Source organism: Papilio machaon, chromosome 12 (genome assembly GCF_912999745.1).
Source record: "Papilio machaon chromosome 12, ilPapMach1.1, whole genome shotgun sequence".
Lineage (NCBI taxonomy): Eukaryota > Metazoa > Arthropoda > Insecta > Lepidoptera > Papilionidae > Papilio > Papilio machaon.
The window spans coordinates 424,005-448,233 of NC_059997.1; the positions used below are offsets into that span (position 1 = coordinate 424,005).

At 36.5% G+C, this 24,229-nt stretch overlaps 3 protein-coding genes across 4 annotated transcripts; 1 reads left to right on the top strand and 2 right to left on the bottom strand.

Moving 5' to 3' along the window:
* Nucleotides 1-241: 241 nt before the first annotated feature.
* On the bottom strand, nt 242-9,271 carry LOC106718913 (histone-lysine N-methyltransferase E(z)). The gene is made up of 16 exons (XM_014513115.2): nt 9,089-9,271; nt 8,797-8,980; nt 8,353-8,568; nt 7,981-8,117; nt 7,713-7,876; nt 7,039-7,202; nt 5,608-5,708; nt 5,217-5,346; nt 5,049-5,147; nt 4,778-4,908; nt 4,523-4,671; nt 4,124-4,230; nt 2,253-2,478; nt 1,464-1,654; nt 995-1,160; nt 242-507 (listed from the first exon to the last, which is right to left on the bottom strand). Exons 1-16 carry the CDS (start codon nt 9,161-9,163, stop codon nt 447-449), a joined length of 2,301 nt encoding a protein of 766 aa, XP_014368601.2. The 5' UTR covers nt 9,164-9,271; the 3' UTR covers nt 242-446.
* A 758-nt stretch (nt 9,272-10,029) lies between these two features.
* On the top strand, nt 10,030-13,651 carry LOC106718972 (cytochrome c oxidase subunit 6B1). Of its 2 annotated transcripts, XM_014513196.2 has the most exons (3): nt 10,105-10,203; nt 12,549-12,632; nt 13,414-13,651. In XM_014513196.2, the coding sequence occupies exons 2-3, from the start codon at nt 12,553-12,555 to the stop codon at nt 13,580-13,582; spliced, it is 249 nt and encodes an 82-aa protein (XP_014368682.1). In that variant the 5' UTR covers nt 10,105-10,203; nt 12,549-12,552; the 3' UTR covers nt 13,583-13,651. The 2 variants fall into 2 exon arrangements, with proteins under 2 accessions (XP_014368681.2, XP_014368682.1); XM_014513195.2 differs by lacking the exon at nt 13,414-13,651 and having other exon boundaries at nt 10,030-10,203; nt 10,431-12,623.
* A 7,298-nt stretch (nt 13,652-20,949) lies between these two features.
* LOC106718931 (oxysterol-binding protein-related protein 11) lies at nt 20,950-24,131 on the bottom strand. The gene is made up of 5 exons (XM_045680132.1): nt 23,737-24,131; nt 23,391-23,552; nt 22,784-22,881; nt 22,349-22,427; nt 20,950-21,762 (listed from the first exon to the last, which is right to left on the bottom strand). The coding sequence occupies exons 1-5, from the start codon at nt 23,920-23,922 to the stop codon at nt 21,655-21,657; spliced, it is 633 nt and encodes a 210-aa protein (XP_045536088.1). The 5' UTR covers nt 23,923-24,131; the 3' UTR covers nt 20,950-21,654.
* Between the last annotated feature and the right edge of the window lie 98 nt (nt 24,132-24,229).

The following is a 24,229-nucleotide window of genomic DNA, read 5'->3' on the forward strand; positions in this document are numbered from 1 at the left end:
CTTCACTAATTAATCGAAAGGAACTTCGTTCCATCCGGGTGTCCCTTGACACCTCTCAAGTTTTTTTTGTATAACTTCCTGGATCTACTTCGAGAATAAGGTGAAATTGTTCAATTTCTTTGTGACTATGAAGTAATATGAAGGTATCGTAAAATAAAAAGGCAATTTTAATTGTAGCAAAAAATTTAATTGTCAAATTCTTAATTTTAAAAGAATACATTGTTACAATTTATATCACGTTATATGTTAATAATGAAATACAATAAAGTCTTAGTAACAAGTGAATTGTCACTAGGTCATTTAGGCACTTGTTGACGAGACTGTTTCCACTGCGGCATGTAAAACATGTATCATCCCACATGTTTTTGTAAACAATATATTTTTGTTGATGTTTATTGACAGTGGGAACTCAGTGTTAGTGACACAAGTCACTGTTTGCTTTGTTCTCATAAGAATTCCATTTCCCGTTCAATGCCAACAAACTTCAGTTGCTCCGTCGGTCCGTATCTGAAATGAAAACACTCATCATTTGCTGATTAATTGTAGATAATTTTTTTCTCATTTATTGACTATAAAAACTTTATCACTCCACTTCTGGTTATATATTCATAATTCTTTTTTTATTCAAAAGGTACTTTCAACGGTAGACTTATTTAATTTTATTTTTTCTTAAAAAATATTAATATAGACGACAATTTTATTTGACATGAACTAGTACTTTATAAGCTTATTAATATTCTGATTTCCATCATACTATAACTAATATTATAAATGTCAATGTTTAGATGTATGGATGTTTGTTTGAAGATATCTCCGGAACAGCTCAACGGATCTTGATGAAATTTGGCACAGATGTGGAACACAGTCTGGAAGAACACATAGGCATTAGGCGCGCGGAAGCAGTCTCGTGCGAAAGCTAGACCATAAAAGTAAATTAAATTTTGTTAATGATTGAAAAATCAAAAAGGATAATATGTATTTATGTAGTAAGTACCTGTAGTCGAAGAACAGCTCCTCTCCAGGTTGTATGGCGCGTTTGGCGAAGATGCCAATGCGGTGATCACCATTCACCATCATCACCTTGGCGTAGCAGTTGGGGTTGATGGAGTGGTTCGCGAACCTGATCTTGTTACCTTTGCGCGTCGCGTCAACCACGAAGTCTGACAACGAAAATTATACCAAATTTACATTTTTTCTACGAATGAAAAGATGACAAGTCTTAGTCAATATCTAGCTTGATGTAATACCACGACTACACAAGAAACCTAATTTTAGTTTTTCCCTTCCATCCTTTTCTTACAAGGAAATTATGAGAGGAAAGTGGATTTGACAGAGAAATGAACGAATGGAAAGGGGAAATATTCCCTTTCTGTGTATCCCCTCTTCTGTCGACTAAAGACAATGTTATGATAAGCGGTCGTTGGGATATTTTTGCTTATTTAAGTGATGTTATGAGTACATACCATTGTTAAGATTGAAGAGGAAGGAGCACATATACTTGTCGTAGACCTTGCCGCGACGATCAGCCTCATCCTGTGAGATGATCTCTCCGCAGTACTCGGAGATGAACTCGTTCTTGTGCGCAGCCTCCTTCAGGAAGATGCCCCAGCCCGCCACGTCCGAAGGTGCCAGCAGCAGGTGTTTGTGGAGGCCCCTAACGTGTAAATGTTAAATAATAACACATTTTGACGTCGGTAACTGTTTTCCGTAGCTGAGGTTTACTACAAATGTTAAGTTCTCTAGCGCTTCAAATGTTAAACTTTGAATATAAGTAAGTTTTGTTAAATAGTTATATTTTAACATAGTTCCAGAGAGTTCAAGAGACTGCAATATTTTCCTCGCTTATAGAGGTTTCCCACTTTTTTATTTTTCTATTTTATAGAAGTATTGGGAAAATTTAAAGACATTTAATAGTATAATATGTCAAACATAAAAAAGCAAAAGCAGATTATCATACATTTGCATACATCTATATATATAAAAGAAAGTCGTGTTAGTTACACTATTTATAACTCAAGATCGGTTGAACTGATTTAGCGGAAAATTGATGGGGAGCTTAGAACTAGGAGGGACATAGGAACTTTTTTTATCTTGTGTGTAATTTTGTTTATTCCGCGCGGGCGGAGTCGCGGGTAAAAGCTAGTTTGGGATAAAAACCAATTCATTCTTTGCCGTTCCTTAGCATTACCTATGGCATAAAAAGATTGTTTTCTATATGTCTAGATCTATCCAAGATGACAGCGTGTACCGACCTCTGTACGGAGACGTTGCGGCAGTAGACATGGGCGTGTTGTCTGAGCGCGGGGGCGTGTGGGGGGGCGTGTGGGGGGGCGTGTGGTGGGGCGGGGCCAGGGCTGGGGGCGTCAGCGCCGCACGCCACGCAGAGGTCGGGGTCACACTCGCGCACTCCCAGGTAACACGGGCACTGCTTGGTGTTGCACTGCGCCTTGCAGCGACATCCCGGGAACCGGTTCTGACCTGGATAACATAAAAATACGTATAAAACGTATTTTATTTTTTAATACAGTTGCGAAAAAAAATGAAACAATATAATAGAAAATTTTTGGAAAATGGCGCCAACTGTAAAAGAACATAAGCAGATTTTTTTTTTCTTCACCCATTCTGTGTAGGCAAAAATAACTATGGCCATACAGCCAAGTCTTCAGTAGATTATTTTTTATGATATGAAATGAAAATGAAATAAAATAAAACCTAATCTAATTCATTGAATCAAATCATTAAATCTAATATTGAAACAAATTAATAGCTGCTTTTTAGAAATATTTCTATGCTATGCACTAGTGATGCAACGGATGTCTGTTTCCGTTTCCGCAAGTGCGGAAGTTCCGCACGCTTTTCAACATCCGTTTCTGCTTCTGTTTCCGCAACTTTTATAACGGAGATAAAACGGAACTTTACGACGGCTGAGAGATCCAAATGCGCAGTCCGTGCGCGGCCTTTCGGCACTTGTCGCATTTGTTTGTTTACGTACTTTTTAATCGTACGTAATATTTTCTGCTGCTGCTTGAAACAATCAGTTTCTCTTGCTGGAGTAAACTGTCTAGTTGTTGTCCATATAAAATTTGACAACTGGCAAAATGTGACTATTTCATACTTACGAGTTATTAAATGTACTTTTGAATAAGCGATAACCATATAATATATCATCATCATTATTATCATCAGCTCACTATGCATCCCCACTCAGGGGATCAGAGCCTAGGCCAAATTAGGGGTGACTAGGCTATAGTCAACCACGCTGGCCCAGAGCGGGTTGACTTCACACATATCATTGAATTTTTTCTCAGATATGTGCAGCATCACAACGTTTTCCTTCACCGTAAGAACATCGGATAAATGTACATATGTAAATCGAAAATCGAAAACACATTGCAAGACATGGCGGGATTCGAACCCAGGCCCTGCAGATTGCAAGTCAAGTGCCACGAGCCACCGACGCCTAATAATTATATCTTTTTCTAATCTAGATTTGGTGTATTTGATACTTAACACATTCACTGTTTACAAAATAAAAAAAATGTAACAGCTGGGAGCCAAAACTTTTTATGATGAATTTTTATTTAGTATCTGAGAATGTTGAACATATAGATAAATTAATAATGTTATTATAATTATTTCAATAAAAAAAAACACATTTTTTGCGTTTGAGCACTAGGGATGGCAATGGTTTAGTTCACTAATATGTAGATATTTGTTGTAAATATGTTTTTTTTTTCATATTATTTACACTTCTGTTTCCGCATCCGTTTCCGTTTCCGTTTCTGCTAAAATTTATTTTTGACATCTGTTTCCGTTTCTGGTTCCGCTAAGACACTTCCGTTGCATCACTACTATGCACACTATAAGTCCCTGCATTACGCCAATTTTTGACCAACTGTATTAAAAAAAAATTTTTTCAATATTTTCGAATGGATGTTTCAAAGCGGAATTGTTGAAATATTTTTTCTTAATAATACAACATAATAAATATAAAATATAAATAGATTTACTACAATCAGATGACAACTCTGTAGTTTTTGGATACATTTGTTACTGTATTATGTGAGGTGTATGAAATGTGTATGAGGTATATGAGATGTGTATGAGATGCGAGGTAACTCACAGTCGCTGCTGCACTGACAGAACTTCTCGCAGAAGTTCTGTGACTGCAGACAGGGGCACATGTTGTCACACGGCTGGTTGGGGTGGTCGCACGGCGTGTAGTTGTATCTACAACATACATACATACATACATACATACACAATATACATCCTAAGAAATATATCAATAAATGAATATATTGCTGAATTACTAAGAAAAAGTTTTTCCAAACTATCAAGTAGGAATATAACCTACATTTCTTACTAATATTATAAATACAAACTCCGGGAAGGTTGAATTGATTTTTCTGAAAAATTTAGTACTTTAGGACATAACCTGAAAGAGTACATAGATTATGGCTTAGTTTTTTTACTGAGTTCCTGACAACAGTTACTATAAGACATAATGTATATAACTAACACATGATGTGAGGCGGAGTCCTTCTTGAGTTGTATCTTGCGGCAATGCACAGACCAAAGGCGGTGCTTCTTCTTCTTCTTACGTGGTGGTGTCAGCTCCGCCTCCACCCGGCACTCCTCCTGACCCGTGCGGATCCAGTACGAGTACACCTGCACACCATACACGTCTCATACACGTCTCATACACATCTCATACATGTACCATACACTTTGATAATTATATCAGAAATTCATTAGTCCCACTGTGAAGACATACCTGCTGGCATGTCTTGGACAGCATGAGCTGTGCGATGGCGCAGTAGTTGGAGGGGAAGACCTTGTGCAGTGCTCGGAACAGAGACTGGTCCGAGCCTGTCCACTCTGACTCTATGTCACCCACCGTCAGACCTGACACCACCACAATTATACTTCACACAAACTGACTGACAAAACTTATTATTGTAGGATTTAGACATAAAAATGTTTAAAAACTAGATTATATTCAATGATTTTGAATAAAGTAGTTATTAAATTATGCGAGTCCATACCGAGCGCGTTGTATGCGGGGTCTGCGGCCGCGGCGGGGTCTGCGCCCTTGCCCACACCATTGGAGCTCCAGTTGCTGTTGCTGGAGTTACTATTGCTACCTGAAAACATTCAAAATGTATAAAAAAATATAATTGTATGAAGTTGTATGAATGTAATGAGATGTATACCTTTCTGGTATCTGTTGCTGTCGTTGCTGTCCTCGGAGGAGGCGTCGTTGGGGGAGTCGATGGCGTGCGCTTTGCCCGACTCCTCCTCGCCCGCCGCCTGCTCCCGAGCCAGCTTCTCTCGCATGCCCTCCTGACACACGCACATACATACATTGACATACAAGTTCATACAAAATTAACAACGTAATCTTAATTAGGGATTACTACAATGATATTTGAGAATGGTAACATTCAAACAAAAAAAAACTTTAAGGAAATGAGACAGTAACAAATAGGTAATGTCTAAGCTAATTTTTTATTAAGCATAATTATTTGGCACCTTGAGTATTAAAGTTTTAGTGGCTTTTGTAGTATTATTGAGAGAGTGAGTATTGTTGCATGTTGTACTCACCAAGAGCATGTAGCAGTTAGGTCCGCAAGGCTCTGCGAAGGGCTTGAGGTCTGGCCCCTTGCGCTTGCTCAGGTTGGGTCCGGGATGGCACGCTTGTAAACCTAATTTAATGTTAACTGTATACAACACAACAGTACAACACTCATACCGTACGATCAACATACAAATACATACAATAAACTGTTGTATTAACATTCATACAAGTCATACATTCTCTATCTCATACATTATAGTATATATCTCTTCCACAATCAGCATTCATTCTCTCAAATTAAACATACAACTAAAAAATTTCAACTTTAATTATTGTTAATCCAATTTACCTTTAAAAATACATGTTAAATATCGCACAGAACTGTCATCTCTTAATTACATACTTGAATATACTAACTTAGAACTTGGTGCATAAAAATATTAATTTTGTAAACTGGAAAATTGTTCTCTAATTATAAATTATTTAATTTGCAAAAATTATACACATATATTTTTTTTACATCTTACTTATGTAGTCTTAATAATATAATTATATATTTTAAACACATAACTACGTAAAAATAAAGTAAAAGTAATTATATGATGTGATAACGGTTAAATTAGGATTGCACAAATAAAAAAACTGAGCAAAGTAACGGGCGACATTAAACATTTAGGGTGCGTTTCCATTGTCCATTCACAGGGTATATGAGTAATAAAAATAAACAATAACCACCGCACTCAGAGAATTTTCTAAACAATAACATAATAGTAAAACAGTCCCATATCATAGATTCATAATAAATCTACACTAAGTGACAATTAATGACAATTAATTTCGTTTAGTCATTAAAAACTTTTCTTAAGGAATTACTACAGGAATTTTTTGAGAAATCTACAATATAGTAATCTGCTATAACGCTCACACTCAGTTATTTAACAGTTATTAAGTAAGACTGTTAACTGAGTGTGGTTGTAAGGTAGTAAACTGAGTGAGCAGTTAATCTGAGTGTGGTTGTTAGTGCGTCAGATGATAGAAATGTGGTTTGAGCGGCAGCGGTCTGCAGAAGTAGCAAAGTAATGATGTAAAGGTTGCGGATGACAGGCTTACCTGCGCCCTGACTGCCTGTCAGCCAAACAGACAACACATGCCGTCAGCCCATACATTGTACTATGCAATCATTTTATCTATGGTAAAGTATTTAATTATTTCTTAAAAATATAAACACCCTTTATATATATTATATCAGTGCCTATAAATTAAAATTCATTATGACGTCAACATTTTTGTATAACATATATACTTTATGTGTTGTTCAAACATTGAATTATTTTTCATTCTTTGTAGCTAAAAAAAATCTAGTATTTTTCTAATTATGTAATAAATGATTGGATATTGATCACACAGTGTTGTATGTTGTATGTGAATGAGAGTTGTATGAAGGATGAGAGACTCACGGTGCAAGAAGCAGTCGTACTTGAAGCAGCGCCGACAGAAGAGCGTGTGAAAAGAGTGCATGGTCTGTTCGCGTGGCACAGACTCTGCTAGCGGGCCATCTATGTTGGGTGTACACTCTGGTGGCAATGCATCCGGATCACGAAGAGACGTCAGCTCCACATACCTACACATAGATGTGTGTCAATGTGCAGCAGCTCAACAATTAAATTGACAACTCTGTTCATTGCGATGTGAGTCGATGAGCCGAGAGCTGCCTGGTTACTCGTATCATAGTTCTATGCAAGTAAAAATTGAGTTGAGCTATAAGCCAGTTCACTAATCTACTTCACACATGTGAGCTGTGAGCTGTGAGCTGATCTGTAGATCATTAATTTTAGTTGATTTACCCATAGTAGCTCCACGTGAAGTATGTTACATCACTCATACATATAGGACACTGGCTTATGCCCGCGACTTTGCACGGAATAAAAAAAAACTTAGTAACATAATATAAACTATTTCAGACAGTAATCTATCTGTGCCAAATTTCATACAGATCAATCATTCACATTTATAAAAGTAAAATAGTTTTGTCAATGTATGCGAAACGAGAATGTCTAAATTTCAGACTAATTTGTCAAAAAAATGTAATAAATCTAATTCATACACTACAAAAAGTATAGATAATGCTTACTTTTCTCTTAGTTCCTGAGCGGTGCCCTTGTCAGGGAACTGTGAGCTGATAGCCTGGAATATAGTGAAGATTGGGAACTGCTTATCAACAACTGCTTTCTTGTCACCATCCTTGACTTCTTCTTTGTCTTTTTCTTTCTCTTTACCTTCTTTACTTGTATCTTTCTGCAATACAATTATAAATAGTCAAAAAAAATTAGCAAACTAGCATTTTTTCCTGAGATATTTAAGACTTTCAATGTTTAATATGTAAAAAGAATAATCTTTACATCTTTATCTTCTTTAGAGTTACGTAGTTCTCTCTCCTTCCTCTCTTCAGCAACCTCATCCTTGGTCTGATATGTCATTAATGCATGCACCAGATCCACAAATAGCTGGTCATCTATAAAACCTCCTTCTTTATCACCTACAAAAGAAAGTTAAAGTTACGTAAGTGCAGATACAATATAATAGTATGAATGTTAGTGATAATTTTATAACTTTTCGGTGATCTCCAGTATTTTAAATGATAAAACATATCAAATCTAAATTTAATATTACTTTACCAGTAAAAAACCCTATATTTAATTATTTTGTTCTTTTTCATAGTTACTAAATATTCCATAGAAAATACAAGTTAAAGATATTTGAGATGTAAGTACCATGAACTTTTCCATCATAGTTCTTAATGAGTTCCTCAATGAATGTCCCATCTTGGTCCAACACCTCGTCCCCCATGTATGGAATGTTATGGAGCACTGTCTCATCCTCCACCATGAAGTTCTTCTGAGTTGGTGCCCATGTGTACATAGTAGGTATGGGGTTTACAGAGTTTATGATACGGATCGGCACTTGTTGTGTGGTCACAACTCCTGATGCTGAAATAAGGATATGACACAATAATAATCTGGTATTTATTCGTTTTTATAATTTTGAAAAAAAAAACTTTATCAAATGAATGGTAAACGTATAAAAATAAGACATATTATGCCCTCATTTCTGCCCTTCTGAAGGCTCCGCACAATCTAGGAATACATAGTACGTACACATTCGTAGTACGAAGTAAAAATAAAGCAAAAGATTTAAATTTTAAATTTAATACTTACAATCTGTATAGGTAACTTCAGCTCTTTTCATAAGACTTTCGTGGCTAGGGCTGGGTGATGGAGGAGGCCAGAAAGGCCTGCGCCCCCGCTCCGCTGTCTCCGATTCACGCGCCTCTATCGCCTCTGACATTATACGTAAGTTTCGCGCCCAAGCAACTTTTACTTCGTCCGCTCTTTTGAATCTCTATAATAGCATTAAACGTATTCATTATACAAAAGCATTAATAAACATTGAGCAAAAAGCAGCATTTAGAGCAAAAAATAAAAAATAAAATTAGTGGTCAAGCCTCACTTTCATTTGGCGAAGCCTCATATATTCCGATTTTACTCGTTTCTTCCATTCTGCTGATACTTTTGACTTACTCATTCGATAAAGTCAATTTGAAAAGCTAGTTTACAAATTCTATAACTTAAAAATCAACGCTTTATAATATTGACAAGATTTGACAATTAAGATTTAAGATTGATACAATTGACAAGAGAAGATACCATTAACAACACACTCACAGATTAGAAATATACACACATAAGACAGTTTTGCCAATAGTTGCCATTAGAAATATTTCTACTACTGAGTAATTTTTTCAATACAAGAACCGAGAAGCACAGACATCCTTTTGATACATAAAATAATTGTTGCTCCTCCCTTCCTCGTTGTTGGAAATTTATATATATTTTTTTCAGTTATGCCTGGTTTACATTAGGCCAACTCAGTAAGCCAGTAGCGCAGGCCTGGAATGACTTGTTTTGACGTTGGTATCTACATTATGCCAGTCCAGTCTAAGGTGCTGATTCGTAAAGACTACTGGACAATGACGTCTAGGAAACAGTTTATAAACATACACTACAATTAGTACTACAAGATTGGTGAAGTTTATATCGCGATTTTAAAAATTATTTATGGATGACATCAATTTTATTATATAAAAAAAACTGATAAACTTTTTTCTTCAATAGCTGTTTTTAGTTACCAATTAATCAATATAGCTTTTCTCCAGCTATAAACGCATTGGCTACAAACACGTGGTTCCTATAAATTTGTTCTTATAGCACTAAGGACAGGCCGTCTACAATATGCCAGATGCGGCCAAATGGCCGAACTGACCTGAAAAGTAGAACGCTATTCTAGCTATCGGACTCGCTGGCTTCAGTGGGTGTCTACATTGAGTCAGTTGTGTGTTAGCGCTGATGTCGAGTGTTACTGGCTTACTCAGCTGGCCTAATGTAAATCAGGCATTACTGTATTTAAAATCAAAGGAATATTAAGGTCTTAACACTGGCTACACTTGAGTTGACTACTCTTGCTTTATCAATCTTTTTTATTGTCTATGTTATGTGTGAAGCGAATGTGTTCGCTGCCATTTTCTATTAAATTTCCTTAAGAAAAGTATTTTCCAATCAAAAAAGGTGAGCATACGTAGACAGGTATTATTATCTTTTATTTTTTTAGCTTTACACGTAACGCATGCCTAATCGTAGCCAAAATCCGTATTTTCGGGCTCGGATTACGTAATTTGTTGTTTCTCGACACAAAATTGTATTTACTACTATTCATCAATACCGTTCTGCGAAGGCCTTTCACGAGCGGGGAGAGCAGAGTTGTTGTCTACACCGAAAAGTTATTCTGTTTGTAGGTGTGTGCCTACCTACAGACTGCCGCAGGTTATGCGAAGAGGCTGGTATAAGTATGTCCTCGTACGGAGCTCCAGGGGCTTGGGACGGCGGGCCGCCCGGTGCCGAGGCGGACTATGCCACGCAGCACGCCCCGCCGCTCGCCCCGCCCATGCCCACCACGGACCCTTGGACCGGCGTCAGCTACAGCTCCTACGGCCAGCCCCACTTCGATTACCAGCACTATGCTCCCACGGGTTACGGTTACAATTACGATTCGAGTTATTATTCTCGGTCTGACGGCTTTTATAAATACCCAGATACAAGGGATGCTTATTCTGCGGCACCGAGCGGCTACGACTATACTAGGGTACGAGCGCGGTCCCGTTCACCCCTCGGCACCGCGGCCGGCGACCGGCGGCAGGCGTCTTACAGATCTAAGTCTAGAAGTGTGTCTCCTTATGAGAGAAAAGAAAGATCTTATTCAAGAAAACGAGACGGTAGTTATGATGAAAGTAGTAGAAAAAGGCATTCTAAAAGTAGATCTAAGTCGAGGCGTGCTAAGTATTCTTCTAGTGACCGTTCTAGTTCACGGTCTAGGTCTTACTCGCGGTCTCCATTGAAGAAAAATACAAGGAAAAGAAGTCCTTCATCAGAGTCATCACATACTGAAAAGTCATATGTTAAAAGATCTCATAGAGATAGTGATCATTCCTTGACTCCTCCCATAAAAAAGAGTAAGATACATTCTCGTAATCGTTCATGTTCTCCTATTGCTAAGAGAAGTGCTCGTAAAAAGTCCGCCAGTGTCGAACGCGAAAAAGTGAAGCGCAAAGAGAGATCTTATTCTAGTAAAGAAAAGAGACAAAGTAAAACTTCATCCACTAGAAAACAAAAGGAGCTTTCTGAAACTCCACCAAAATCTTATAAAAAATCTGATAGCTCACCCACAACACCAAAAATTCATAAAAGATCTGACCATTCTCTAACACCACCCAGGAAATATAAAAGCAAGGGTAGAAGATCTCCAACACCCCAGAGGAAACCAAGAGATAGTTCCGTTACACCTCCAAAATGTTATGCCAGGAGTCGATCATCTTCCAGCTCTGATTCTAACTCAATATCACAGAAGCGATTGAAACGTAATCACTCGGGCACTCCAAAATCTAATCATTCCAGATCTAGATCAGTATCCAGCCATTCATCAGAATCCTCGAGGCGTTCAAGATCCAAGTCTAATCATCGGAGTAGACGTGAGTCAGTTAAACGCAGATCCCGCTCAAAGGGAAGTTTAAAACGTCGCTCTAAAAGCAATAGCAGATCTCAGTCTCGTCGACGTACATTATCTAGAGGAAAAGGAAGGAACTCTACATCAAAGTCCAAATCAAAATCGAGATCTCGTAGTCATAGCAGAACTCCAAGTGATGACGAACGTCGTGGACAATTCACAGTCGCCGACAGAAAACGTTATTGGAAAATGCACAGAAGCCGACAGGAAGAGAAGGAAAGAGCTAAGAGTCCACAGAAAGAGGTGAAACCACCTCCAGGTGCCGTTGAATCTACTACAGTAGATGACATTGAGTATGGTGACCCACCAGAAATAGAAGGCCCCAACTTTGCTGAAATGCTCCCCACGCCAGATCAAGTTGTTCAAAGTCTACCTTCAACATCAAAGTCTAAACCTATGGCTTTACCTATTAAAAATGATGGTAGCTTCTTGGAAATGTTTAAGAAAATGCAAGAGGTCACTAAGCCAACTGATGAGCCAGAGAAAAAGCCAATTAAAAAACCAGTTTTGCCATTTATAGGAAAAAGACGAGGGGGCAGAGTGCTTAAAACTGGCTTGGTGAAAAAAGCAAAAGCTATTGATGAACAAACCGTTGACAACACTCCGAAAGATGCTTGGTCACTTTACATGCAGGAAGTTAAAAAATACAGAGAGACTTCTTGTGAGGAGGAACGAAAGACAAGGCCTCTGGTTAAATAAAACCTAACTAATTTTGTATCATAAACTCTACTTATGTTTAATTTAACAATCTTGTTTTCTATTACATGTTTATCATCATTGTCTGTCTATTTAGTCTATGTGAACCAGCTAATAAAGAACAAAAAGAATGAATTTACTTGTTCTTTGGTTGCAGTAAAATGCCAGAAATGATCAAATCGCCCGCCGACATCAAAACAGCTCCTTTCGACCCTCGGTTTCCTAACCAAAACCAGACAAGGTAATGTAAAGGTATATTTTTACTAACCCCGGTGGTGACAACTGGACCTCCTGCCCTGCAGTCATTTGATTCATCCTTATCATGGATCCATTGTAATATTTTTTAAAGCATTTAATTGTTTAAGTACAAACATAGTTTAAAGATATATAATATAGATATAGAAAGTATAAATGAAATTATTTTTACATATATAACTTTACATTAAAAGTAATTAAATAATAATTTAAATATAACCTGTCTAAATTTACAAATAAAAAATTATATGTGAATAGATTTTGTTTCATAACAATTTTCCATATTATATTTTAAAAAAACATTGGTTTTTTTTTTAATTTTGATACATCCACCAAAAGGGAACAAGTGATTCACTTCATCAATCTACCATTCATTTTGATTGTTGCTTTTTGAATCCTACATGTGTTTTGTTCATTTGAAATCCATGCATGATTTATAGCATTTTACTTGAGACAGCATTGATACAGCAGCCTTTTGTCAACTAACACGTTGAACATTGTGACCGTATAAAAATGTTGGACGCGTGCCAAGTGTTTTGTTAAATTTCATCTGCAATATGACGCGCAGCCAGAGGCGCAAGTTACTAGGAATTAAATGCGCAATTTTTATTTGAATGCCACATAGCTTGTTTTATAAAAATACATTAATATAATAAAAATAAAAAAATAAACATTTCAAAGCTTTTGTATTCACCTGACTACATTTGACAATTAATAGAAGTTGTGGATTATGGTAGAAAAAGTGACTATTTGTATGTAATGTCCAGGCACTGCTACCAGAGCTACCTGGACTTCCACCGGTGCCAGAAGGTGAGGGGGGAGAAATACGAGCCGTGCAACTACTTCATGCGCGTGTACAAGTCGCTCTGCCCCAATGAGTGGGTCGAGAAGTGGGACACGCAGCGCTCCGAGGGCACCTTCCCCGGCAGAATCTAAGTCGTCACGTTGTTATATTTAATTTAATTTTCGCTTAGGAAGCAATGATAGATAATAAAATGAGTTAATTACAAATTTTTGGTTTGATTTAAACTATTCCAATGTAATACACATTTCGCCAGATAACCTTAAACGAGGAGACGCCTGCGGTTTTTTGTATTTGTGAAAAAGGTTGTGTAGTTTGAATCACCATATTATAAATATAAAGGGCAAGTTAACTTTTTAAGATTCGGATAAACAATGAGACACTAGTTTTAGTAGTATCGCAATAAAAATAAACAGTTTTGATCGAGCCGCACTTTAGAAAAATAATAGCAATTGCGCATACTGAAAACATCCAATTAAAACAATAAGGCGACCTATATGTATTAAATGTTCAGCAATTAATGACTACCGTGTATTCATTATTTTTTCTAGTAAACTTCTTCAAACCAACTCCATTTGATTCACTTGTATATTGCATATACTCCACTTTGTAATCCACACATTTAATACAATACTAAAATAGTAGTACAAAAAGATTCTTAAAAAAACTATTTCAAATTATAATTATTTATTTCAAATAAAATCATATTAAAATAAAGATATCAAAAGCATATAAATGCTTAAAAAGTTGTTATATTGGTCCCGGAAATGCTCCTTTTGCCCGTTGTTCGTCCCATTGCGATATCCAGAAGTTTGGGCAGATAGTTTCGAAGTATCGTTTGAAGATTTTACAGTCGTCCACGTCCCCAAGCAGCCGAGTGCATTTGTAAAAGTCGCAGTAGTTATCGTAACACGCTCTGAGAACATTTTAAAGGCCACATTTAATTATGGATGTCCACAGGATAAACTTTTTTCTATGACAGAGCAAGAATGAAGAATACAATAACAGTACCTCGCTGACTCTCAGTAGTAGAAGAGAGGCCAAGATTATGAAATTTCGTGTAAAGGCAAATTAAGCAATTATAAACAGAAAGTGTATTAAAAATCTACGCTATTATGAAAGGATAAATCGAAAAATTAAAAATATATTTTTAGAAAGGATTATTTCGTTACTTACTTTGTCTGATTTTGAAATGGATAGCGCGGATCGAAACGTAGGGTTCTAAATTCTTGATCGCACATTTTGTACAATTTATTTTATTAGTAAATTAATGGTGGTAAGATTTAAAAAATTATTAAAAACTGTCAGAATAAATAAATCAATGAAATTAGTTTTTTTATTCTTTAATTTTAAATTCTTCCTGGACAGTGTTTATAAACGTCAATAAAACATAAACTTTTTCGTTTATAAACGTCCAAAATCTTTATCACAATGCTAAAAATATCACGCTCGTTATGCCACGAGGTGGGCAGAGACTAAGAATTTGACGGGATTAATCTGTCTCTGTACTCTTCATCCATACGTACCTATATATACAAGGACTAGTCACCCCTAACTTAGGGTAGGCTCCGAGCCCATGAGTGGGGATGTAAAGTGACTGATGAAGATGATATTATACAATTTTTTGGAATGTGTCGCTGGCTTAGCGTCACTAGGCCTATGTTCCCATAAATTAATCCGACCGATTGATAACTGTAGTATTACTGCCGGATATTTGGGTAGAAAGGTCGGACACCTTATATTATTTAGGATTTTGTCTCAGTATTAATAGGTACACTCTCGTTTGGGAAATGTAAAAGCCTAACAAAAGCCGGAAAACCGTATATATTGGCCGGACAGGTAATCAAAAAGTTTTAAAGAGAGTCGGTTAGATGTGCAAGTGGTAAATGGAGAATTTAAGGAAATACTTTAAAACTAACAAAACAAAACTTTATTTAACTTCATAACATATCTTTTGTAAAAATCAATCAATCAAACATTAATAAAATACGTAGTCATAGCAACCGTAATAATTCTTATTTCTTCTTTATTTTGTCTCACGTCGCAGCCAATAACATTAACATCTTCTCTCGACGTGGAGACCAATAAAGTCGCACAATTTTTTTCAATCTGGCTCTAGCCAACGGTTTAGTAAACATGTCTGCCAACTGGAGGTCAGTGGTTACTCTCTCAACTTTAAGCTGACCACCTGTTACTAACTCTCGAACAAAGAAATGTCTAATCCTTATATGCTTAGTTCGTCTATGGAACTCCGGATTGTTCGCCAAACGAATAGCCGCTTCGTTATCCAGTAATAGAGTTGGTACTCTCTTTATTCGAACAATATCTTTCATGAGACGTGTGAGCCAGATGCACTCTCTAGCTCCCTCGCTAGCTGCTACAACTTCCGCTTCCGTGGTGGAAATAGCCACACTTTGTTGTCTTTGGCTCATCCAAGAAACAGCTCCGCCAGCATACATACACAAAACTCCAGAAGTAGATCTTCCAGTGCCAACATCTCCACCGTGATCAGCATCACTGAAACATTCCAGTAAACCCTTCTTATAGTTCCTTTTATATAGAATGCCAAAATCGGGACAGTACTTTAAGTATCTCAGAATCCGTTTCAATCTGATACAATCTTTGACACTTGGGTTTTCTAAACTCCTTGATACAACACTAACACTGTATGCAATATCTGGCCTTGTTCCGACCATCAAATACGCTAGTGCTCCGACTACCTGTCTATAAATATTAATAATGTTATCCACATGTGTCTCATTATTATTTATAGACTCATTGTCTTTTATGATTGGTGTCGTAACAGGTCTGCAATTCTGCATTCCAAATCTCTCAATCATTCTATTGGTATATGAAGTCTGGGAAATTTTTATTCCATCTTCTCTGGTTTCTATTTCAATACCTAGAAAGTAAGTTGCTGGTTTTACGGTTATCTTGAAATGACGTTTCATTTCATCGAGAAACTCATCTAATAAGGTTTGATTTGACCCGGCAATCAGGCCATCATCAACGTACAAAACCACAATCAGAATACCACCTTGATTTTTCCTTATAAATAAGCAAGGATCAGCATCGCTTACTTCGAAACCAGTTTTCTTAAAGAAATCCAGTATACGACGGTTCCAACACCTTGGAGCTTGCTTCAAGCCGTATAAACTCTTCTTTAATAGACATACTCTACCAGAACCATCATCGTACCCTTCAGGTTGTTTCATGAATATCTCTTCATCTAATGATCCATAGAGAAAAGCGGTCGAAACATCAAAATGCATCATGCACATGTTCTCGCTTGCAGCTACACTAATGACAGCTCTAACCGTTGTCATTTTAGCTACTGGACTAAATGTTTGATCGAAATCTATACCTTTTCTCTGTCTGAATCCTTTTATTACCAGTCGTGCTTTATATTTATCAACTGATCCATCAGCATTTAGCTTGATTCTAAATACCCATTTACACGGTAGTGCCTTCCTGTTCTTCGGTAGTTGATCCAGAACCCACGTTTCATTTTCTTTTAGTGAGTTCATTTCACATTTTATGGCTTCTTTCCAAAATTCTCTCTCAGGACTTAACATGGCCTCTTTAAACGTGCTGGGTTCTTTATATGAACTCCATTCTGTATTCAGTGCATAATCTTTGAATTTTTCTGGAGGACGTAGCAATGAACGATCTCTTAAAACTCTCACAGCATGCTCCTGAATTTCAGCCTCGGAAATCGTAGATTCTTCATGATCTACACCTTCATTCGCTTCTTCCATATCTTCCCCCAATTCAATAGATTCTTCTCGAATACCTATTCTATCCTCATCAAACTCAGTGTCGCAATCTAAATCATTCATAACAGGATCATCAGTAATATCAGTGCTAACACCTTCATTATGAATAACGTGATCTTCAGAGGCAGTTGAGTTTTTCAATGGGATTACACCTATACCTTTTTTAGGTACTGGAAGAATAAGATCTATTCCATTATCCTTACTATTATCATTTGATAATTCTTTGTCAATATTAGACTCCAAAGGCTTCTCATCAAAAATAACATCTCTTGATCTGACCAGTGAGTTTGAACTTTTATTCCATAGTCTATATCCATCATCATGATCATATCCTATGAGAATGCACTTCTCAGCTTTCTTGTGCAGTTTTCTTCTTCTCTGCTTTGGTACATGAGCAAAACATGACGAACCTATTACACGTAAATGTTTGATCTGAGGTTTCTTGCCAAACCATAATTCGTAAGGTGATTTATGGTCTACTGTTGTCGGTCCTGTCCTGTTCAAGATATAAACAGAAGTCTTCACAAGCTCAGCCCACAACCTTTCAGGTAACTCCTCATGTGCATGCATCATTGCTCTAGCTGACTCTACTATTGTGCGATTCTCCCTCTCGCTAACGCCATTTTGTTCCGGCGTATAAGGCATTATTAGCCTATGATGAATACCAAATTCCGACATAACTTTCTGTACCTGTGCATTTACGAATTCACCTCCATTGTCACTAAGAACCTCCTTAACAACGTGCCCCGCCGTTTTTACTTCAGCCAGCATTTGTTTCAGCTTCTCAGGAACCTCCGACTTATTCCTCATAAGATATAGAATACGGAAACGTGTGTATTCGTCCTTGAATAGTACAAAGTAACGGAACTTTGAATTAGAGCTTGGAAACGGTCCGCAGACATCCGTGTGTATACGCTCTCCAGGCTTCGTAGCTTTCTCTCTAACACCGAACTTTCGTCTATGTGTTTTTCCAAAAATACAGCCTTCGCATAACTCACCATTATCTGTTGTCTTGATATTCAACTCGTGCTCTATCAGACTTTTCACGTGCCTTTTATTCTGATGACCCATCCGCTCGTGATAGAGTTGCAACATGTCAACATTCTGCACTAAGTTCACTGAAACAGTAGGTGGTACAGCTTTACAATTTAATTCATACAAGCCTCCATACCTCTGCCTGTATCCTGTTACAGCAACTTTTCCATTTAGTTTCACAGAACATGACGTGACCCGCGACTCGAATAAGCTTGTAGGATTTTTATCTTGTGTCGCTAGCACCGAAAAAAGATTTTTACTTATTTGTGGAACATACCAGACATCTCTCAAGAAGAAACTAGCAGTCTTATCTTTCAGCTTGGCTTCAATTTTTATCGATCCTTTACCTATGGCATTAATCATATTTCCATCAGCCGTAGTTACCGTGTGACTTCCATTGAAATGTTCAAAATCTTGAAACAGATCTTCTCTCATCGTAATATGGTGCGTAGCCCCGTTATCTACATACCACTTGTCACGATCTACATTTCCTCCAATGGTGTTCACAACATGTAACATCATACTGCTTTCTTCTCTGAATTTCTGATCAACAAGTCTCTTTGGACAATCCTTCTTAAGGTGACCCTGTTCCTTACAAACAAAACATCTCACCTTCTTATCCGGATTATGTTTACTTGTAGACGCTTGTTTCTTTCTTACAATCTTGTTTACGGTCTTAGCTGCCAGAGTTTCACAATTTGACTGTCTATCAACACAATTTAGAGCTTTCTCATGTGTGCACAGCTGACTAGTTAGGTTTTCTACAGTCTTATCCTTCTTAGACATTAGCATCCAACTCGATTTAAATGAAAAATATGATTCCGGCAGTGTATCTAGTATTTTGCAGATTAATAGAAACTGTGGTAAATCCTGATAACCTTCTTCAGATTTCATTAACTCCTGCCTCAAACTGTGCCACAAATTCTTCAATTTTGATACATGAGTCGCTATATCATCTATTGGATCCATACTGAACCGGAAGAATTTCAAACATACATCGTACAGGCGGTCCTCATTTACGCCTTCATACAGCCTATGTAGTTCTTCCCACACCTCTTTTGACGTCGTGAATCTCATTACTTTTTCAAGAGTTTGATCCGATATGTTATTAGTTATTAAAAGTAAAGCAGTGCTATCATTTCTTACGTATTCCTTCATCGAAGTATTATAAGCAGCCAAAGCTCCTGCAGGTGGTCCATCTCCAACTTCACAAGACGGCTTTTCCGGCTTTGCTATCTTGCCTTCGACAACATCCAGCAGTTCACATCCTCGGAGAATTGTTAACATCCGGAACTTCCAATGTACCCAGTTGTTCTCCTCAAGTTTGGTTATTTGAACTTTGGATAACTCCATTATTCCAGCAAATGATCTGGGCCCATAACCTTTTAAAGAGAGTCGGTTAGATGTGCAAGTGGTAAATGGAGAATTTAAGGAAATACTTTAAAACTAACAAAACAAAACTTTATTTAACTTCATAACATATCTTTTGTAAAAATCAATCAATCAAACATTAATAAAATACGTAGTCATAGCAACCGTAATAATTCTTATTTCTTCTTTATTTTGTCTCACGTCGCAGCCAATAACATTAACAAAAAGCCTACTTATGTCCGGCTTTATCCGGACGCCTGGCAACGCTATATCCAGTGGTTTAAGAACACAGGTCCTCTCTGTTGTTTTTTTTTTTAAGATACATATCATTATCAAGGTGTTTTTAATTCTGTCTCATACATAACAATTGTACAATAGAGTTTGCATTCGCACATCTATAATCTCAACACTATAAAATCTATTGTACGTGCTAAACAAAGCGGTACTCATGCAGATTAGACGCATTTAATGTAGATCAAAAGTCTTATACTGATTGCGTTATCATATCTGCCTACTTATACTTTGTTCATAGCTATAAATGTTATTGAACGGTATCTTTTTGCTGCAATATAGTGTACACTTCTAGTCACCTTTATTCTCTTTACTGAAAGGTGCATTTTGCTACAAATTTATATCGTTTTATAGAAATTATGTGACAATAGATAATTTCACGGAATGTACGATTTCACAATAAAAATGAATGTTGTCGATCACTAAGAATCGTTTGTATTCGTTGATATTGCGATTTAATTTTCATAAATTTAATTAGGAAAATAGTACGATAATTTATATGTTGGATATATGCTTACCTCTTACATGACTTTGAAAATACTGCATATTTTCACCTAACATATACTTCACTAAAGCTGCGCTCCTAGATTACGTTTGACGCTTTTGGGATAGCGTAGTAAGGGAAATTAAATTTTGTCCTTTTTTGAAAAGTGACGGAATTGTTTTAAAAAACAAACAAAAAACTCAAAAAAAAAGTGGGCAACAAATATTTATTGAGCAATTGTTGCGTTAATGTTATTAAGATTGGGGATATAGTTTCTTCTGTCAATAAGTTTTGACGAATCTTTGCCTCATCAAAGTAAGGCAAGTGTAATTCTTTCGAATTCCAGTTTGGGAAGTAAAAAAAGAAACAAATTAACATTTAGATATGTATTATATTAATGACTACATTTTTTATTGTAAGTTGACACTAACGAAAAAGCAAATAATAATTTTAGTTTTTGATTTATACAGTCGAACCTGGATAAGGGAGACTCATTCGATCCCGACCTCCACATGCGAGAAACTTCTCGTCCTTTGGATCGCTTATCTAAGTGCGATTGTATATTTTGACAACTTTGACAGTGGAATCCCACGGCTATAATTATTATACATTAAAATTAAGACAGTATAAGGAAAAGGTATGATTGATGCTTTAAATGAGATAGAATTAAAATCCAAGACGGGATAATGAAAAAATAATATATATATTTTTATATAAGTCTTTATGGTCTTTGTTAATTTACAATATCCAAATGACCGCCGATTTATTTATCGAAGGTTTTTGAGACCAAAGTCTCTATATAAAAGATATTGTTCTCAGAAACCAACGATTTATCGAATATATTCATATACTAGTTACATTTATCTTGAATACTTAAAATATTTAATAACAAAGAAAACAAAATTTTATACATAAAAAGAACGACATTTTATCACCATAGACAAGAAAACTCACTCACACCATAGAGTATACATAGCATAGACATTGTCTGTGGTCAGGGCAGTGGCACAGCACAGACAGAACACAAATCTCTATAAGTCGCAGCTGGAAAACGACAGCTTTCGGTTTATTCCGACTTTAACACACCTATAATTATTTTTATGCTAAGTACTGACAATTAATTCTATCTAAATTCTTCTCTATTGTTGTTCAAATCCTCATCGTAACAGTTAGTGCTTAAATGGCGAAAATCAAATAGGCACAAAATAAGATGGCTTATAGCCTGTCCATATAGAGGATAGCGGAGCAATCAGTGGTCGTTGTCAGCGTGCTTGCCGCTGAGTGTGGCACATTGCTGCTGACGGTGCAGGATGCCCAGACACTGCAGCAGGCACTGCATGCTTGCAGCAGACGTCGCCTTACAGTTAAAAAAAAATTAAAAATAATTTATTGACATCCAAAAATACAGTGAATTATCCAGGATCCTTGCACTCCACATAGATAGATGGCAACAGGAATTAAACAATATTAGAATAGTTAAGTTAACTACACAAGAAAACAAAAACATACTCATTACAACTCAATTCATAAATAATAACTTAATTATTCTTATTTAATGTACTATTTAAATGATTTTCTCAGTTTCCGCATATGATCGTTTCCATAACCAGTTATACAAACACTTTCAACTAATGTTGTAGCACTCGTACTTGTACAAAAACTCGATTTTTGGTTGTCAATTCAATGTATAAGTTAAAGATTCTTTTGACTAATATTTTTAAAACTTAACAAACAATAAGTAACTCTGCTTCATTCTAAAATAATATACAAGCTTTTTTTATGTTTCAGAAACATTTGCCAAGGACAAAGTTGTTTTTAGTACAAATATGATTTATGGTAAAAGTACATTTGACCCTGGATAAGCGAGAAAAATATTTCAGTCTCTTGGATATTCACTTATACCAGTTGAACTGTATTAGGTTTATAATAATTATTAAAAATACCTTTAAGAGTAAGAGATCGGGATCTGTATGAGGAAACGGTGAATCCGATGATTCAATACACCTGGCCAGAGCAGCGTCACTAAAAATTTTATAAATACGTTATAATCTACAATTTCTAAATAAATAGTCAACTAAATCATACTAATATTATAAATGCGAATGTTTAGATGGGTGAATGTTTGTTTGAAGGCATCTCCGGGACGGCTCAATAGATCTTGATGAAATTTGTCACAGATTTAGAACATAGTCTGGAAGAATACATAGGCTACTTATTAAGTATTTTTTTAAATTCCGAGCAGACAAAGTCACGGGCGACAGCTAGTTATTTATGATTTAATATCTCAATATGACAAGGTAGCCAAAATTTCCACGAGATTACATTACATTACTCCGTTATCTTATTTTAATATTTGTTACATTGCTAGGTGTGTTTACCTGAGTTCGGTGGCTTGCAGCTGCTGTCGTGCGGAGGCCATGGCGTCGTGCACCGCCAGCTGCTCGCGCGGTTGTAGCGGCGGGTTGGCGCCCATCGCCTGGAGTTATAACATTATTGAATAATTTAGGGTCAAACTTATAAAATTACTAGCTGCCACCAAAGACCCTGTCCGTGCGGCAATAAAAAAACTTTATAAGTAGCCCATGTGTTCTTACAGACTATGTTCTACAACCATGCTAAATTTCATCCAGATCCGTTGAGCCGTTCTGGAGATACCTTCAAATATCCATCCATCAATCTAAACATTCACATTTATGATAGATAGATAGAGAGAGATAGGGATATACAGATATAATTAATATTGAATTACTTGATTATCTTAAACATAAAACACCTACAACCATGATACTTGTATTAAAAGTATGTCACTGCTTTGTCACTGACAATGATTTCAACAGTCAGGTAGTCTGTGTTTTAAATAAAATATAAGATCACATTCTTCTATTCACATCTATGTGCCTAATAACTAGAAATCGGAAAATTACATTGTTACTACAATGTATAAAATAAATTTTCATAGATTATATAAAATGATACAAAACTTACTTTAGTATGTATCTCAGCTATAGCTCTTAGGCCATTAACCCACTCCTGCCGTGCTCTAGCATCAGTGGCACGCAGCTTCAACATGTCTCCTGATGCACAGTTTATGGTGAACGTACGAGAATCCTCGTCGCTCGGACATATTACTGCTGCAGCTAAATGTGCCTGCAATCACAAATACAAACCTAATAGTATCAATAAGTTCTTTTTAAATATAATATAAACTACAATACTCGCGTTTACATAGTGAATTATAAGTTTAAGTTATGATACAGTGCCCATAAATATGTTCCTTTAAGCAATAGCACTCATAAAATAATTTTTTAAGGGAAATTTAACAATAACCAACCTCCCCTCGCGCCGGCTGTCCTGGCTGGATTGTATCACCAGGACCATCGAATAGATAATAAGAAAGTACTCCAGTCTCCGGATCCACCGCAAACCATCGCTGCTGCCATCCCTTAACGACGTTGGTATACTTGTATAGCTGCCCCGAGAGCGGTCGATGAGAACCTAAACCTGTTGCTTTCATCATTTTCTATAGCCTAAAGCTTAAATTTTATATCATGATCTTTGACGAAAAAGCACAACACACCAAACCTTGGCCAATATTAAAATATTAACAAGTAAGTTGATTTTTATTAATATTGATACACAACATTTGATTTGATTGGTGTTTGATTGACTTACAAAAGGGAAGGGAGAAGTGGAGTGGGAAGGGGAGGACACATTTGACAGAAAAGTGTCACTGTCAAATATGTCAACTTGATAAATTTTTATTTCGTTTAGAAATTTAAAATTTTAAGAACTTTTGGAAGTCAAGTAGCATTTAGCAACGTCTA

Bases quoted from the DNA above. Each gene is read 5' to 3' on its own strand.
- LOC106718913 (XM_014513115.2), bottom strand. From the start codon at position 9,163: ATGAGTAAGTCAAAAGTATCAGCAGAATGGAAGAAACGAGTAAAATCG. The intron at 7,877-7,980 runs GTAAAGATTATT...ATTGTATTGCAG, and splicing joins ACTCTAAAGAAGATAAAGAT to AAAGATACAAGTAAAGAAGG. The intron at 508-994 runs GTACTTACTACA...TTTTCATTTCAG, and splicing joins GAGCTGTTCTTCGACTACAG to ATACGGACCGACGGAGCAAC.
- LOC106718972 (XM_014513195.2), top strand. From the start codon at position 10,484: ATGTCCTCGTACGGAGCTCCAGGGGCTTGGGACGGCGGGCCGCCCGGT.
- LOC106718931 (XM_045680132.1), bottom strand. From the start codon at position 23,922: ATGATGAAAGCAACAGGTTTAGGTTCTCATCGACCGCTCTCGGGGCAG. The intron at 22,882-23,390 runs GTAAGTTTTGTA...TTATAACTCCAG, and splicing joins TAGCTGAGATACATACTAAA to GCGATGGGCGCCAACCCGCC. The intron at 22,428-22,783 runs GTAAACACACCT...TAAAATTTTTAG, and splicing joins CTGCAAGCCACCGAACTCAG to TGACGCTGCTCTGGCCAGGT.